We start from the raw sequence: 18,004 nt of genomic DNA on the forward strand, positions 1-18,004 counted from the left end.
AAAATAAACTCACAATGGAAGGTTGGATTTCTAAGAGGATATACTTCTAAAACATGTCACGTTTTTGCTAAGTAGAAGGATTTTGTAAGATATACTGTTTTACTTTCATGACATTTCTGGGAAGAAATCCAATGTTTAAGAGTCGATGAAAAGCATTTTGAAAAGTCTTAGCTATGGCATTAGTACAACCATAACATCAACAAAAAAATTATGGCTGCCTTGTCAATAACCTGCCCATCATATGAAGCACCATGTGTACAGTAGCGTAGAAAACGGAAATTATAGGTGATTAACTCTTCACTAAAAGAACCAAGATATTGACTTCATAATATTCCAGCTTTGAGAATCAATCTAGAATTTTCCCCATTTGTTAAATCTGTCTTTAATCCTATCTAAGGAGTGAAGGTGAAGAGCCTCACATTTTGGGTTTTTGTATAATCACATATATAGCTACAGATTCAGGGCCACCTGGCCAAGTCATCTCTAGGAGAAGCAGTTTAAGAACGTGTACACCAGGGCATCACCTGAGTGACTGGTCCTCAGGCCAGTCACTTCAACATCTTCTAAATATTTGTTAGAAACTCAAAATTTCAGGTTCTACTGAAATCCCCCAAAATGGACACTTCAGGGTTTGGGGCCTATTTATCTTGTGTGACAAGCCTTCTAGGAATTCTAAAGCATGCTAATTTGAATACTGTTGGCATAGAGATATTCCCATGGCTGAAATGATCTGCACTGGCTGACTTTTACCAAATGGTTGCAGAGCACTCCCGGGATGGCAGTCCATTAGTTAGTGTGTATCAATGGAACAGTATCTTGATGGGTCAGGGAACGTGCCTAATGCGGTCCAGTCCCTTCACAGCTCCAGGGACTCAGCTGACTTCAAATTTCACATCTGTGTTCTCTTAGAGAGGTCTTCCAACTTTGTGATTTGCTCAGCACAGAGAAATTTAGCCAGAAGGGTGAGAGGGGGCCTTCAGGGAAGAGGCTGCCCAAAAGCCACTGAGGAAGTATAAAGAATAGATCTTTCCCATTACCAGAAAAATCTGATTGCTCATCTTTGAGAAGCTGCCATTTCTCTGACCGTGAAATCTGAGTTCCTCTCTGCAAATATTAGTATCTGGAAACTGAGCTGAACAGGTCCTACATACATGGAGAGCTTGGAGGCCTGGGTCTAAGGGCCTGGGAGTAGCAGGCACTCTGTGTCCTCCAGAGTCACGCAGGGGAAGAAGGAGAAAGAGGATAATAATGGCTGCTGTTTCGGAAAATAGCACGTAGGGGCTCAGAGTCTCAGAAATCAGCATTGCTACTTGGCCCAGTGGGCAGGGAGCAGCTTCAGAGGGCTGTTTCCCCCTAGCCTTCAACACTAACTATTGCCCATTGTAGTTCCCTGCCTTTCTTCCCTGGTACATGGTAGATGCCCCTGAAATAGTTACAGACTCACTATACCTTGTTTTACTCTTTGTTCAATGTCCATTGGACTAACTTCTGTAGCAGAGAGGACACAGGCATTAGAGTCTGCCTGATATTTGAGTTGATACTCTACCCTTTATTTACTAGTTGTATAACCTCACATAGATTTCTCAACCTCTTTGAGTCTTAATTTCTTCACTTATAAGATGGAATTACTGAAGCTTACCATCCAGGCCATTGTGAGAATTATATCAAGTACTATAAATTATAGGTAAAGTACCTACTCCATGAAAACATTAAAATATGCTGTGCTTTTTTCTTGTGTTTCTAGCATTCATGGATATAGTTGGTTTTTGTTTAAAGCGATTGCTGCATTTATGTGTTGGAAAATGAGATCATTATACTTCACCAAAGAATAATAACCTTGTTTTCATATGCCAGAGTAAAACCAAGAAACAGCAGAGCAAGAGCCCTCACAAAAGAGAACACACACACACACACACACACACACACACACACACACACCCCATTTCTTTTTAATTTGTGTAAACAATGACCCAAGAGGTGGAACTAAAATTATACTATGTGGAAAAGATCTATTACCCCCAGCCTGACTTCATGAGCCTCAGACAGGCTTGTAAGGCTCTGTTATAAATGGCTCTCATCAAAGTTGTCTTTGTTCAAATCATTCCATTGTGTTAATTTCCCCAGCAGGGACCCTGGTCAACTAGTATATCCACTGAGAGACCAGATTGTAAAAAACACGGCACTGTCATGGTTGAAACCACACTGTATCATTTTCTCAGCAGAACTCTTTCAGCTCCTGTAGGTGTCTGACCTGCTCGGTTTCCTTGCTGGGGTCACCAAATGGAGGCCAGTCACTGGCATGGTGTAGTTAGGGCCTTCCCCAACTTCTAGACTCATGGGAAAGACAGATTCACAGTCCACCAGCTTGTGAATGATCTTATGCCCCTTCCCAGGGCCCATACCTGCCCCCAGGGCTCCACCTGCCACTCCTCACAGGGCTCGGGGTTGCAGCTCATGCTCTGTGGGGGAGGAATGCCAGCCAGGACCTGGCAGTGGAAGGGCCTCAGGCTCCGGTCGTGGTCCCAGCTATCCACACACTGAATCTCACGGATCTTGAAGCCTCCACTGCAGTTTCGGGAACACTGTAGGGAGAGCAAAAGCAAAGGGTACCTGAGTGCCACAGCAATTTCATGTAGATCTTGAGAAAGCTCGATCAGGGGATCCTCAATGGTGTAGTTCTCCCATGAAGTATGTCTAGCATTCCTTTCTTTCATAAAATTATTTTAGGATTATTTGGATTAATATGTATAATTGGAATTTTATGTATAAACATTATGACTAAAACTGATGGGCAGCGGCTTGTGACAGAAAAGCCCAAGGATAAAGTTATTGGGCCAAATATTAAGTTCAAACTGACCTTAGTTTGAGCCACTGTACCAGATTAGGTTTGAGTCAGCTTTATGAAGTGAGACAAAGCATACTATGACTAATTAAATGTCTGACACCCCGCCCTGATGTATGTAAATAATAACATTTCCTGTCCTTGAAGATTCTGCTTGCATGATTATGCACTTGCTTTTCTGCCAACAAAAAAAGTATAAAAGTTGTAACAAATCCTGAATAAAACAGAGAAGATTGAATCTGAATCGTGTGGCATCTTCTCTCATCAGCCTAGGTTTTTCCCCTCATCAACACACGAACCCCGACTCTGCTAGGGCTGGACCCCGGCACCTGAGTCCTTGGCATCCGGCTTCCATTTCTTCTGCCATATTGGCTTCAGGCTTCCAGTCTTGTAGAGAGATTGGGACTAGCTGAGGGGAGCTCAGTTCTCCTTTAAAGGTCATATATAGAGAATCACACAAGCAACTCCTTCAGTCTGGGTTACCAGGGTCAGAAAATACTTGTGTGGAAGTGTGAGGGTTCGGATGCCCTACAGGACAGGGTGAGAATTCCAGTTTCGTTACTCACTAATTGCAAGTTCTTGAATAAGTTGTAGAGATGCTCTCAGCTTTAGGAGTCACATCTTCAACTGAGATAAAACATAACTGCTACCTCACAGGCTGTTGCAAGATTCCAGACACTGGGTCAAGGGGGTGCCTGCTGGTACCATTTGTCTCAATGGGTGGCCATTCCCGCGGCACATTTCTCTTCATTTCAGGTAAAGCTTCTCTTCATTTAGCTTCCTGGGATGGGTCATCTGGACCCATACAGAGAAAGCTGACTGACAGGCCACCTCTTTCTCTCCCTCAGATTTTTTACTACAATCAGGGTTTCTCCATGCCTCTGAACACAGAACTGAGAGTACATCTTTTGGGAAGGCCCTTTATTAGGGAGATAAACTGAACAGCTGCTCATCGGTTTGACTCACGGGGAGTGAGCATGCCCTGCCCCTGTCCCCACTGTCATCTCTCCTCCAATGGCTGTCATCTCTTGCCTCCATCATTGAGAATCTTCTCTGTACCCCCCTGTGGAAAACTACTGAACAGGCTTTATGGGACTCCCCTCTTCCCGCAGCCCCAGCTCTGTCCAGAGGCCCCTGAAACCTGCCCTGTCTCAGGGAAATGCCACCCTCCACATGATTAACACTGACTAGGATAAACACTGATGGACCTATGTTGCCTACAATCAGGACTTGGTGTGTTTAGAATTTTAGTGCCTCACTCATTTGGGGCCTGAGGAAGGAGGATGGAGGCTCATCCCTGAACATGCTCAACCCAGATTCTCCTTGGGTTGAGAATATGCCCTGTGGTCCTTGTGTCCTGAATCTTCCTTTCTCCATTCTCTACAAGACCTGCAACTACTGTTCTTTCTTTAGGCCTCAGCTTAAATGAGGTACCCTGTAAGAGAGGTCTTCCTCAAATACTTTGTCTAAAAGAGGCACTTTCTCTTGTTACTTTGATCTCATTTCCATCATGGGGACTTGAAAGGCAGGACAACTCATTTACTTATTTGGTTTTTTTGGGGGGGCTACTGGGAATTAAACCTAGGAACATTCTACCTTTGAGCTACACCCCCAGCCCTATTTTTTGTTCTTTATTTTGAAACAGGGTCTCATTAAGTTTTGAAGGGCCTCGCTAAGTAGCTGAGGCTGTCTGTGAACTGCGATCCTCCTGTCTCAGCTTCCCAAGTTCTGGGATTACAAGCGTGTGCCATCACTCCTGGTAGGACAACTCATTTATGTAGTGCAACCTTCCTATTAGATGGTCACTGCCATGGAGACAGAACCCTAGCTGCCCTAGTTGACATTGTATCATGAGATCTAGCATTGCGCCAGGCCAGTGTAGCCAGCCAATATGGATTATTGAACCATAAAAGGAGTTCTGAGAAAATGTGCCTGGGAGGGCTTCCAGGGACCTAACAAGTAACGATATCCTGGTTACCACAGGATGAGGATCATCATTCTTTACTCTCCCAATCTTTCCATCAGTTATCTCATTGATAGTTGGCTGAGACTGCATCAAGAAAGGGCATCTGTTGCTGAGAGTATGCTTTTCTCTGCTCTCCTCTCTGTATGGTGAGAGATTATGCTCCTCCTTTGGAAGGGGATGGTGAAAGGGTCATGAATGGAGAGTTGTGGTTGAGGGAAGAAAATTCTAAGAACTTACTGCTCCCCTTTTTCTGCTCTTGGTCTGTAGCATAGGAAAACATGGGCCCATGTGACAAAGGGAGAGGTATATGCTCTAATGCTTCCATAAATCAAGACCTCTGACCCATGGAAATAATTGGCACTTGCTAGACAGCTCCCCCCAATACAAATTAAAAATTTCATTCCCAGACAGGTATGGTGGCAAGCACCTGATATCCCTGTACTTGGGAGGCTGAGAAATGAGGATCCCAGGTTTAAGGCTAAGCCTCAGGAGCTTGGTAAGACCTGCAGCAATTTCTGTTCAAAAAAATAAATAAAAGAGCCGGGTGTGGTGGCGCACACTTGTAATCACAGCATTTGGGAGGCTGAGACTGGAGGATTGCGGTTCGCAGACAGCCACAGCTACTTAGTGAGGCCCTCTGCAACTCAGTGGCACCTGGTTTCAAAATAAAGAATAAAAAATAGGGCAGGGGCTGTAGCTTGGAGGTTATATGCCCCTGGGTTCCATCCCCAGACCTGCAAAAAAATAAAAAATAAAAAATAAAAAAATAAAAGAGCCAAGTGTGTAGCTTGAATGTAGAATGATCTTGGGTTCAATTCCCAGGACAAAATAAACAAACAGCCCTCCTCCAAACAAACAAACAAACAAACAAACAAACAAACAACAACAAAAAAACTTCTACTCCTTCATTCTCCTGCCATGCAATAAGCACATAAAGTAAAAAAAAAAAAAAAAGTAGCTGTCAATTTAAAGTTAGCTATAGACCAAAAGAGAGCACATGACAATAATATCTGTATAAGACAGCCATTTATCTAAAAAACCAGGTTTGTAGTCTATGATTAAAACAAAAGGGCTCTTTATTAGGAAAAGAGAATTTTAAAAGACCTAAGTATAAATTGTTTTTCCCCTGCTGTTCCTAAATTAATTTTCACATTAGCATTCTTCTATTGTCAAGAGCACATTCATATTCAGCGGGAAATGAAATGCACTAATATGTTAAAGTCAGTTGCAAGGGGAGATGCTTACTGAGGCTATGGCTTTCCAATTCATTTTTCAATGGGCCTCTGATCAGCTGGCAAGTGGGAAGGGGCGGCACACTGAATCGCTCCATTCTGAATGCTGTGCTGCTGTTTGGTGCTGAATATCAATTGTTACATTCATTTTCTTCTTGCTCTGGAGGATCATTTGTGTTCCCATTTTCCTACCCTGGAGCCTGTGATCCAGACTGAAGACTAGGCTAACGGGGACAGAAGGACCTGTGGAACCAAACAGGCCTGGCAGTTTTCCGGTTGCGGGATCAGTTTGTTTAATGGGTATGATTTACAAATCAAACTGAGTTAGAAGGAAAATACCATTAGCTTACAGGAGGAGCCATGGCAGATATGAAATGAAACCCCGGCCTTTTCTTTCTAGGGATCTTTTTGATTTATAAAGTCATCCTGATATACTTTCCACATTGGACTTGCCCAGAGTCTTTAGATACTTATAGTGACCTTAATAAACACAGGGTCAGGGGGCGGGATGGCATTCAATATGAGCTGGGCACCATGTGGCTGCGTGACTGTGGATTAATCACTTTTCTAAGTCACTATTTCTGCACTGGTATTAAAAGACTAGAAGACTAAACTGTTCCTATATCCTGGAAGGTCAGAAATACATGGCATCACTGGATTTGAATTCTATTTTGAATTCAAGATATCTTCTTGCTCTCAAAGTTACATGTCAAATACATAGCTAGCATACAGAAAAAAAAATTCTTTCTACTCTTTTCAGCTAAACATATTCGTGAGATCCTAAAATCAAATAACACATTTCAAATATCCTGAGTTGAAGAGCACCAACCTTCATCTGTTGACTTGCCCTTCTCCCCCACCACTTCCCTTTCCCCCATTATTAACCACTTGCTGTTTCAGTGCCTGTACCTTTCCTGTGAGTGGCTGGCAATCTTGGGCAGGGAAGTCACATAAATAAGTGGAAGTAATAAAGATGATATGTTCAACTTCCTCCTAGTCTTGTTAGACAAGAGGAAGTGGCCAATTTCACCTGATGAAGTTAAGAAAAGCTTGAATAAAGGGGTCAAAGCTCAGGCTGACACTCATAGGAAGAGGAATGTTGACCTGGCTGGCAAAATAGTGTGGAGGCATTCAAAGTGGAGAGAACGGCATGCACAGAGGCACGGTGCTGCAAAGGAACATGGCTGGTACTGGAACAACAAGTTGGTCCACATATGACTGCAGATGGCAGGGATGGGCAAGGAGAGGTGAACACGGGCTATCACAGCCTTGGGATCTAGACATCAGTGGTCTTGGAGTCATGCTACCTGTGGTCCAGAAAGCCTCCAGTCAATTGCCATAACCATTTTTTTTTTAAGGAAATCCCATAATCTAAAATGCCCAGAGGAATTGGGCATGGTGGCACATGCTTGTAATCCCAGTACTCGGGAGGCTGAGAAAGGAGGATCCAGGTTTCTGGTCAGCCTCAGCTACTTAGTGAAGCTCTCTGCAACTTAGTGAGACCCTGTTTCAATATAAAAATAATTGGGCTGCGGTTGGAGCTTGAAGGTAGAATACTCCTGAGTTCAATCCCAAATACCACAAAAAATAAAATAAAAAAAAAAAAATAAAATAAAATACCCAGAGGTGTCAGAGAGTGATGATTTGGTATAATACAAGAACGTATATTAAGGATAAAATAAATTCAGGGACCTTTAGTGTATGATCCACTTTCTTGCTACTCAAGTTTTGACTGCTGGGGACAGAAGCTGCCCTATAAAAATGTGTTTTGACTTTTTCACATTAGATCTTAATATAGGTTTCTAAGAATAGGCTATATATGGAATTGGGGTCCTATCTGTATCTATCAAGACAAAGGCTCTCTCCCAATTTTATTCATTCATAAAAATTCAGGTCTTCCAATTTTATTCATTTGTAAAATGAAGCACTGCCATAGGCAATTTGCAGACTCAATAAACATGGAGACATGAATCAGAATAAGACAGACTAGATAGCATATATGAGATTCAGCTAAAGGGAAAGGCTGTCATTTCCTCTTGTTTTCCAGAAAAGCTATTGGGTAATAAAATCTACTATTACCAAAATAAAATTACAATATTGCCTGTGTGGGAAGACAGATAATTCTACAAAAATTGTGAAAATCTTTCTGATTCATTTTGGGAATAGACAGTATCTGTTAGACTTCAGTATGAAAAGGGCATGCTTGTTCTAGAAAGATAGTAAGGGGCTGTCAAATCGGCAGTTTGCAAACCTTCAGAAGGAACACACCAAATGTTCAGTCAGGAAGTCTGTGGAGCTGTGGATGATGAATAGGGTTGGTGTCAAACCCACCTTGGGAGTTTTCAAGCTCATTGTTGTCACTTAATTTCTTTCATCATGAGAATTACTTTTTACTCACATTCACATTTTATTGCTCTGAAATTGGCATGTGTCATATAACTGATGTATATATTTATTGTGTTGTGTTTTCTTCTTTCTGAAAAGCTGTAATTAAAGAAATAACACATCTCCCAGTTGAAAGTTTCTTAGAACTGAGATCTTGCAGTATGAGCTTCATAATTAAATGTGTGATCTTCATTTAAGCATTTCAAGAATTAGTTTCCTCAGTGGGAATTATATAGTCCCATACTGGAGTAATAATGAAATTGTTTATCTAGAGCTTCTGTACAATGGTAGGCACATGGTGGTACTTGGTGAGTACTGGCATCAACACACAGCTCAAATCTTCCAAAGTTCAGAAGCACTTTGAGCACCTCATTTGCTTAGTAGTAGGGAGTGAACACCTTCTCTGGATAGCACTTCACTGATACAATTTACTCCACTATTACCTGTCCACCAGCCTCTTGCCCCTGGTCCAGGAAGCCGGAGGTTAAGGAATACCTAAAACCCAGCTCTAAACTTCAATGAGATTTCAAAGCTTGCTCAGGGCTTTGCTTGAACATGCTTTTATTTTAAAACTTTTTATTGGTGCATTGGATTCATACATCATAATGTGGTAAAAAAAAAAAAAAAAACTTTTGTAGACATACATGCACACATCACCCAGATAGCCCATACCCCATCCCCTCCCCACCCCTCCTTCCCATGCTTGGCCTAGTAGTTGACTTCAATATGTTTAATTATATCATGTGCTTTAGAGAGTTTCCTTCTTCCCCTCTTCCTTCCCCTCAGTTAGGTTGTCTTATTTGCCTCTCTATAAGATCTCCTTTTTATCTAGAGTTCCTCCTATGACTCATTTAACCTTAGCTTTTGCATATTAGGGAAAGTATCCACTTTCTTACCTTTAACAAAGTTGTTTTTTTTTTTTTTTTTTTTTTTTTTTTGGTGGTACTGGGGTTCCGGGAAGCCCTTCTACCTCCGGGCTACACTCCCAGACCTATTTTTACATTTTTATTTGGAAACAGGGTCTCCTAAGCCAGCACGCGCGGCTGGCTTCGAACCTGCGCTATCCTCCTGTCTCTGCCTCCCAAGCGCGGGGATTACAAGCGTGCGCCACCACGCCCGGCTAACAAAGTTGTTTTGCACACGGTTATATGTTTGAAACTGCAATGTCCCCCAAAGTCTCATGTGTGTTAAAGGCTTTTTCCTCAGCTTGGTGTTATTGGAAGGTGTAAACACTTTAAGAGGTGGGGCCTAGTGGGAGACGTTTTGGTTACTAGGGCATGCCTTGAAGAGTACTGTGGGATCCTTGTTCCCTCCTCTGTTTCCTGCTCCCCAGTCATGAGGTGAGCAGCTTTGCTCCAGCACATGCTCGCTATCATGATGCGTTGCCATGGGACCAAAGCAAGGGGGACAACTGGTCATAAACTGACACTTAAAACTGTGAGCCAAGAGCCAGGTGTGGTGGTGCACACCTGTAATCCCAGCGTTCGGGAGGCTGAGACAGGAGGATCACAGTTTTCAGACAGCCTCAGATACTTAGTGAAGCTCTTTGCCATTCAGTGAGACGCTGTTTCAAAATAAAGAATAAAAAATAGAGTTGGGGGGGGTGTTGTTCAGAGGTAGAATGCCCCTGGGCTTCATCTTCAGTACCGCAAGAAAAAAAATTATGAGCCAAAATAAGCCTTTTCTCTTTATGAGTTGATTATCTCAGAAATTTATTGTAGTGACAGAAATCTAAGACACCCTTTTGATCTCTATTAAAACTCTACAAGGTGAGTAGAAGCAATCTAATTCATTTCAGAGGTGAGAAAGGTAAGGCTCCTCAGAGGTTGGATGAATGAATCAGTGTCAATGCTAAATAGAGATGGAGTGAGATTCCAACTGACTGTGTCTGACTCCAAGCCTATCATTGACTCTAGAATTTACTTCTGCACATCTATGTTTTCCCAAATCCTTTTCTGGGGCAAAGATGTAGGACTACTACATTGACTCTGTTTCAGGCAGATTAATGCATGGAGAGGAAACAATGTACTTTGATAAACTGCTTCTAGGCACTGGAATGGTGGAGATCTGAATGTGTGCCTTATTCTCTACTCTACTTATTCTTATACTCTACTCTTACTCAGGAGAAGAGTTGCATTAGGGAGAGACACCAGTAGAACAACTTCAATCCAAACAGTATAACCGTGGTGGGGAGTTTCTGGTGAGTACCTGGAGGGCTCAGGTAGGTTACCTGTGGGTTCACATGAGGCTGCAACATGGCCTATGGTCCTATGAGAATTAAAGGGTCTGACTCTGGGGTAGAGATTGGTAGAAACATGCAGAAGATTCAAGGTAAAACTAGGATTCTTATTTCTAAAGGAGTACTCATTAAAAGATAAAACATCAGCAGAATCAAAACTCTGTATCTTTAAAGGTAAAAGAAAAGATCAATTTTTCTACTCTAGTATGTGGAGCTTTCTCTAAGGGATCTTAAAAGGGCTGACAGGATTAGTGACAGAAAAGAAGGCTCTTACATCTATCCCAGCATGTATTTTAGACCTTCATAGAGACTGGTTAGTAATGTGATACTCAAATAGGAGTTCACTTAATCATCCAGATTTTAGATAAAATCTAAATTACTATTCTAAAGGAAAGAGTATAATACCCATAATAGTAGTCAGAAAAAACAACAGTGAAACTGATTATCAGTACTCAAATAATGTCTTGACATAAGGTTTATGATTACCCTGATAGAGGTGACATCTTTACTGGTTGAAATGGACTGATTTTTGAAGACTAGGTTATAGATAGAGCACTTACCATAATCTGGCAGAATTCTATGACATGGTAAATACAGCACCTACAAAAACACTTTGAGTGTTACAGTGGTTAATCAATATATTGGCAACCCTTCTGGGGTTAGTGAAGAGAGAAAGAAAGAGAGAGGAGAGAGGTGCCAGCTACCTAGGGATTTCCTTAGGAGGCCTGACCCCAGAGATGAGTTTTTTAGCCTCCCGTTTAGGGTTTTACACCAGCTAGAAATCATCAGGCTGGAGGTGCCCTTTTCAAAGTGTGTAAAAGAACACATCTGATCTTTTTATAAGCCATGTAATACCCAAGAAAATAATTATTTCCAGTGAGGATAAAATGGAACTTTAGGACTTAGACAAGGTCAGGATATATAACATTTCTTGAGATTTTTCTGATTGTGGAAGATAATCTAGGGCTAAGCATTCAATCTTTGCTGGATCCCGAGTCTGAGTTGGAAGAAAAAGGAAAAAGAACCTCTACTCATTCTCAAAAGAAAACTGTGGTATAGTAACAGGGACAAGGAGGTTGGCAGGTGTCAAAGGCATGAACAGAACTTTTTTTCAAGGAACAGTGCTATTTGTCTTCTCATCCCAAAGATCACAGTTTTACTGTGGGGAGAGGGTCCTAAGGCAGATCAGTAACATTCTATGCTGCAGTCTGAGGGTAAATGTGCCAGGAGAGCCAAGCTATCCAATAAGACATCAATAGTCCTGCTTAGGGACATGAACTTTTTATTAGATGAAGGATTAAGCACTAGAAGATCACCAGCCTCCCCCAACTTTCTGCTCTTTCTTTTTCTTTCTTTTCCCATGTCTCAGCTGTCTCAGGGCACTGTCTCCCTGGAAGGGGGACAGAGACCTATGGAGAATCATAGGGCTGTGTATGTGTAGCACATAGAGAGGAACACAGCTCATACCTCTGCTCTTCCTACCTGCCAGTGGGTTCTTGATTCCACCACTAACCAATGTCCTGTAGCCCCGGTGTGTCCCTCAAAGGCTGGCTCAGCCTTGGTCCAGGGTGATGGGCAGATTGAGCTTGGCCAGTGCCCCAAAGCACCAAGACTAACTAAACTGAAAACCCAACACACCTTCTTTATAAGAAACCATGCAAACAGCACACCTAAGTGAATAACCATAATTACATTATCAAAGACGATAAAATCACAATTCAATCCTGGGAATATACTTTGGAAGATAAAATTAAAAGTATATTAAAAAGAGACAAAATTATCTTTTATGTCTTGGCGTTCTTTTCATTTTTAAGCTTGGCAGATTAAACTGTTTGTTTTGTGAAATGCTGCTGAGTCACGATTTAATTATTTATGTGATAATATGTAATTATTCATTATATTGTGAAATTAAAGTAATTTAGAAGTAGCCTTGCATGCTGGACAAAGCAATTAATTACACACATTTAGTCTTTTTTATTATGTTTTGCCTTGCAAGAGAAAAAAGACAGGCAGGTAAAAAAAAAAAAGTGAGATAATAAAAACTTTTCAGTTCTAAGACTTTGGTGTAATTGAAGTGGACCCATTCCTATGGTTTACTACTGCACCATTTAATAAAAGAGGGAGAAGGGAGGTAGGATGCTAGAAAGGAGGAGGGGAACCAACTTTAGCAAGTGCTCATATAAGTACCCCACCCCCTGCCACCTCCCCCAAGACACAGATTACCTTGCTCCAGTTTCCGACTTTCCAGCCAGCACATGGGCGGAGGTGGCATCTCTTAGCAGGGTCAGGCCTCTGAATGGCTGCACAGTCAGCATCCTTCTGGGTGCTGCACTCCACACTCCTCCAATAGGCCCCCAGCCCACATGTGGTAGAGCACTGCCATGGGATGAGAGAAGACAGAGCTGAGGGCTGCTTCCTCACCCCGCCCCCACCACTGGCACCCTGGAGTGTTGGTATCTCAGTTCTAGCTGCTAAAATGACCCACAGAACTTTTAACCAATACCAATACAGGGAACTCCACCCACACAAATTAATCTAAATTTCTGGGTGCAGGGCCCAGGGATTAGTCTTAAAAAAAATTCCCAGATGATTTTAACGAACAACCAGAGTTGAGAATCCCTGACTTATCTGTGAGATAAAAACACAATGTAAAGAAAATAGCTTTCTTTTAAAAGTTATTCTGGCATGAATGCCTCAGGGGCTGCAAGCATAGAGTCACATTTCAAGTAAATGCTTTTTTAACATTGCAATGATATTATCTAATTCCTTTCATAATAAAGCTGTGATGTAGACTGGTATTAATGTAGTGTAGATGAAAAAAAAAAATGAAGTTTACAGAGCTGGCTTGACTAAGGAGTAAGTTGGGGTTTTCTACCTCTTTAACCCAGTCTGATGTCTGGTATAGTGGTGTCTCCAGGAAGCACCTTGGGACTCTGCTGAATCTGGTAGGTCTGGGTGAGACAGGGATTATGGATGTCTAATAAGCTTACCTATCTAATAAGTGCTGTTGCTGCTGCTGGCTCCCAGACCACACCTGGAGGTTGAAAGCTATTACATTGTCACCACTCCATACACTGGTGATGAATTGGTCAGTCACCTCTCACCATCTGGATAGCCCATTCCTCTCAAAGTATTTTCATTAATTTAAATATCTCAGGTTTGGCTTCGGGCCACCTCCAAGATTATACATTTTTACTCTCTTCCATAATGTCTTCCACACATAACACAGCTGTGAGCTAATGTAAAAAGGGGTTATAAGTTTAAAGAGTTCCATTTTCAAAATTTCTTTTATATAAATCATAATCAGCCTTATGTTTCTTTTGGCTGCACCTTTATTACTCTCTGTGCCAACATAGGGAAATGGCTTCAACATGTATTTGAAAATAGCTTTGGTATTAGAAAGTCAGAGCTTGGGTGCAGGCAGGCACTCAGACAGGGAAGGACCCCTGCAGAGTTCCTGGCACCAAGGGTGATTAGCAAGAAAATCGAGGTAGCCCAGGGCCTTTGCATTTTAAAGACAAGTAACTTCTAGCAGACAGGCTAGAATGTGGGGGAGGGCCCACACCTTCAAGATTATGAAGTAACTCAGTTTGAGGTCTTAAAGATTTGAGTTTACATCTATAGGAAGAAGACTTTTGGTCAGACAGAATGCAAGATAGTGAATCCCCACATCAAAATGCTTGCCTGGAGAAGGGGCGGATCTAGTCAGGTCAGAAAGATGATTGGTTAAGCAACGATCCAAGATAAAATTCCTTATTAAAGATGTTCTATATCCAAAAACTTTAGTAACTTATTTTCAAGTTACTCCCTTTGGGTGTAGGGCTTTAATCTAATTTCGGTTCCTTCTTTCTGCCTTTGTAATAATAAAATTGCTTAAGCTTACAGAAAAAAAAAAAAGTTCTGGCTAAGAACAAGAACCCACGGCTACATCTCACACAGGTACAGTTTTCCTGTACCACGTGACATCCTCCATATAAATCTCACATTCTATTTGATGCACATTTTATATGTTATATCTTGTATTAGCACAAGATATAGGTAGGTAAATTAGGTGGAATCACAGAAGGAAAGAATAGGCATTAGGCTATGTCATTATGTTGTCAAAGGCTCACTTACAGAGGCACTCTCTTCTCTTTAAAATTCCTTAGGATTTGATTTGTATCCTTCATAAGTTCCCAGCACTTTCTTCTTTTTATGATATTATGCATTTATGCAGTTGAGATGATAATAGCCGAGGTGCGTTGACCAGGCCCTGGACTGAGGCACTGATGGCCCCCATTGTTCACACCTCCTTTTACCCAGGCTCTTTGCAAATGGACTTCTCATCTTTTCTCATCAAGAGATGGGATCTATTTTCTCAGAACTTGGATTAGGGGTATTTTTGTCACTTGCTTTGGCCAACAGACTGCAGTGGGTGATAGTGTGCTAGTTCTTAAAAGGTCCTGCCTTCCATTCTTGCTTTTGGAACCCTGCCTTAGCCATGAGAATAAATGTGGGTGCCCCACTGAAAAATGAAAGGTCATGTGAAACAGAGCCAGGCGACTCCGTTGAGACCATTGGGACCAGCCAGCCTTCAGCTGACCCTGCGGCAGGTGCCTGACAAGACAAGCTGAAATCACCAGACTTGACCAGCTGAGGTGCAAATACGTTCTGCAGTTATCTGTGGTCTTTCAGTTTCCCAACTGCCCCAAGCCTGTGAAACTGGTGAGAACAATAGGACCACCCTTGTTGAGTTGTCCTGAGGACTAAAGGACATTCATGCATACTGCCTTGTAGTTCCACAATTGTTACCTATTAAACATCACATACCTGTAAAGTCAGGATCATAAGTCCCACTATTCAGCAATTGGGGTCCAATGGAGTTTAAGGGTCACACTTAAGGTCAAGAGACAGTCTGCTATTAATTTCATATTATGATATGGAGTGAAAAAAAAAATGACACTTGGCCAAATCCAGGAAAGTTACTAATGCGATCAAATCCCCAGCCTAGCAAGGATCCTGTTAAACTCAAGTGGTGGCTATAGTTCTTTGTTGCATATTTATAATTGCTAATAAATGCACATTATTTCTGGAGCTCTGAATTTAGTTTCATTCATAAATAGACATTTATTTAATTCTCTTCAGCAGTTTTTATTTAGGCAGCAATCAACAGTCCAAATGTAAGAAGGCTGAGAAGAAGCCATAAAATGTAGTAAAATGAAATGGGACTCTGTCAATGAGATTTCTACTTTTATTGCATTAGTTTCAAATTGGGAGTAGGAGATGAGAAAAGAAAAGGAACTCGCAGAAGTTGAAGGACAACACCATTTTTTCCCCCAGAATCATTTTGTAATAACTAGTGATCCCTGAGTAACTGATAGAGGAGGTCAAGGAGCAGGTGTGCGGTGTTCAAAACTGGAACTGATGCTGAAAGTCACGTCAGCCTCATGAGAAAACTGCTCTGAAAGGCCATGGAAAATCATGCTGTCACTTCTGCCTTGCACAAGTGCATAGCCCACGTGTGACTGACTGGTCCAAGGGACCGACAGAACGAGGAGGAAGCTCCAATGAGAGGTGAGTTAAAATAAGAGCTGTACCCACGCACACTGCACAGCACACCACCTAGGTGTTCTGCTTGGTAAGTACAGGTTGAAGCAAACACTGCCCCGTTGCTTCTCTGATGCCTGACGAGCTCTTGAATACCTGACAAAGAGTTGTTCCTCTTACAATGATCTTATGAGTCAGGGCACTATCATCATCTTGATTTTACATTTGAGGAAACTGAGGGAGAGTAAGGATGTACAGTTGGGAAGTGAGCCAGGACTCAAATCTAGAAAGCCCAGTTTCAAGCTTTATACCCATGTAAAGTATTAGCTTGGCCTTTGCATCAATTACTTAGCTTGTACATGTGTGTGTATGTATGTGAGGGGGGTACAGGGGATCGAACCCAGGGGCATTCTACCTCCGAGCTACACCCCTAGGCCTCTTTTTTATTCCTTATTTTGAAACAGGGTCTCACTGAGTTGTAGAGGGCTTCACTAAGTAGCTGAGGCTGGCTGTGAACCTCTGATCCTCCTGTCTCAGTCTCCCAAGTACTGGAATTATGAGTGTGGGCCACCATGCCTGACAACTTTTGAAATGACAATTAGTAAAAGAAATGTGTTATTTCTAATGGGGGGCATAGAATAGAAACGAGAAGGAAACCCTAAGAGAGAGTTCAGATCAAATCCTGAGGAACTTACAAAAAAAGTTTCTGGATTTGGGATTATAAAAACCTCATGAAAGAGGAAACTTATGATTTGATCCTGAAGACTAGTCAGGATGAAGAGGGAAGAAAAGGACAGAGGAGGAGGAGAAGACATTCCAAGTGGAGAAATGAGTGTGAATAGAGGCACTGGCCTGGGAGAGGCAGAGATTTAAAGAAAATCGAAGTTTGGATTTGTTGAAGTATAAAATGGAAGTTAACATGCTTTATAATAGCTTTATAACACTAAACTATTGTTGTTGGTTTTTTTTGGTAGAACAAGGGCAGGTTGATATCAATGGTGATTCTGAGGCTTCTGAGATGTGGATGAGAGGTGACTGACCCATTATAGAGATAAACAACCCCAAAGAAACAGCTTCAGCAATAAACAAACAAAAATCTTTCTTTGCTCTGAATTTTTGGCATTTTAACTATAGTATGTCACAGGTTTTTTTCTGGCCATGTCTATTTGGGACTTTGAATGTAGATAATCTCACTCCCATTATTTTGGAGATTTTCTACTATTATTTCGCTGGATAGGTTTTCTATACCATTTTCCTATATTTGATTTCTTTCTCAAGAGCTATGCGTTTTAAGTTGTATCTTTTAATATTCTAGAGTTCTTGTATATTCTGTTCATAGTTTCTTATTCTTTTCTTTCTTACTCTCTGAATGTTCTAGTTTATTCACCTGGTCTTTGAGCCCTGAAATTCTGTCTTCTGCCTGATCTAGTTGGTGAAGCATTGAACTGAGTTTTTTATTTGACCGATTGAGCTTTTCATTTCCATGATTTCTGTTCGGTTCTTTTTCAGTCTCTCACTTTATTCAGTTCTCATTTATGTACTGTGTTGTATTCCTTAATTCATTCACTTGCTTCTGTACATCTTCTTTGAGCACATTAATCATTTTAATAATCAAATTTTTGAAATTTTGCCCAGTATTTCACCCACTTTGATATCGATGGACTCAGTTACTGGGGAGATATGAACTTTTAGAGGCATCTTGTTGGCTTATTTCCTACGTTTCCTGTGTTTCTAGGTTGAAGTTTGCACATCTGTTGGGATGGACTTCTTCTCTCCTACGATTTCAGGAAGGTCTTTCAGTGAGAAGCTTTCTG

The 18,004-nt window shown here is 41.5% G+C and overlaps 1 protein-coding gene across 1 annotated transcript in view; it reads right to left on the minus strand.

Annotated features, from left to right (window-relative positions):
- The window catches only part of ADAMTS12 (ADAM metallopeptidase with thrombospondin type 1 motif 12), a gene marked incomplete at both ends in the record, with an annotated part of 344,716 nt that overhangs the window by 18,829 nt on the left and 307,883 nt on the right, over positions 1 to 18,004 (minus strand). The window contains 2 exons of the mRNA XM_080703192.1: positions 2,403 to 2,582; positions 12,888 to 13,040. Coding sequence (XP_080559318.1) covers positions 2,403 to 2,582; positions 12,888 to 13,040 — 333 coding nt within the window. The remainder of the gene's footprint in view (positions 1 to 2,402; positions 2,583 to 12,887; positions 13,041 to 18,004) is intronic.

Source organism: Muscardinus avellanarius, assembly GCF_963383645.1.
Source record: "Muscardinus avellanarius genome assembly, chromosome: 1".
Classification (NCBI taxonomy): Eukaryota; Metazoa; Chordata; class Mammalia; order Rodentia; family Gliridae; genus Muscardinus; species Muscardinus avellanarius.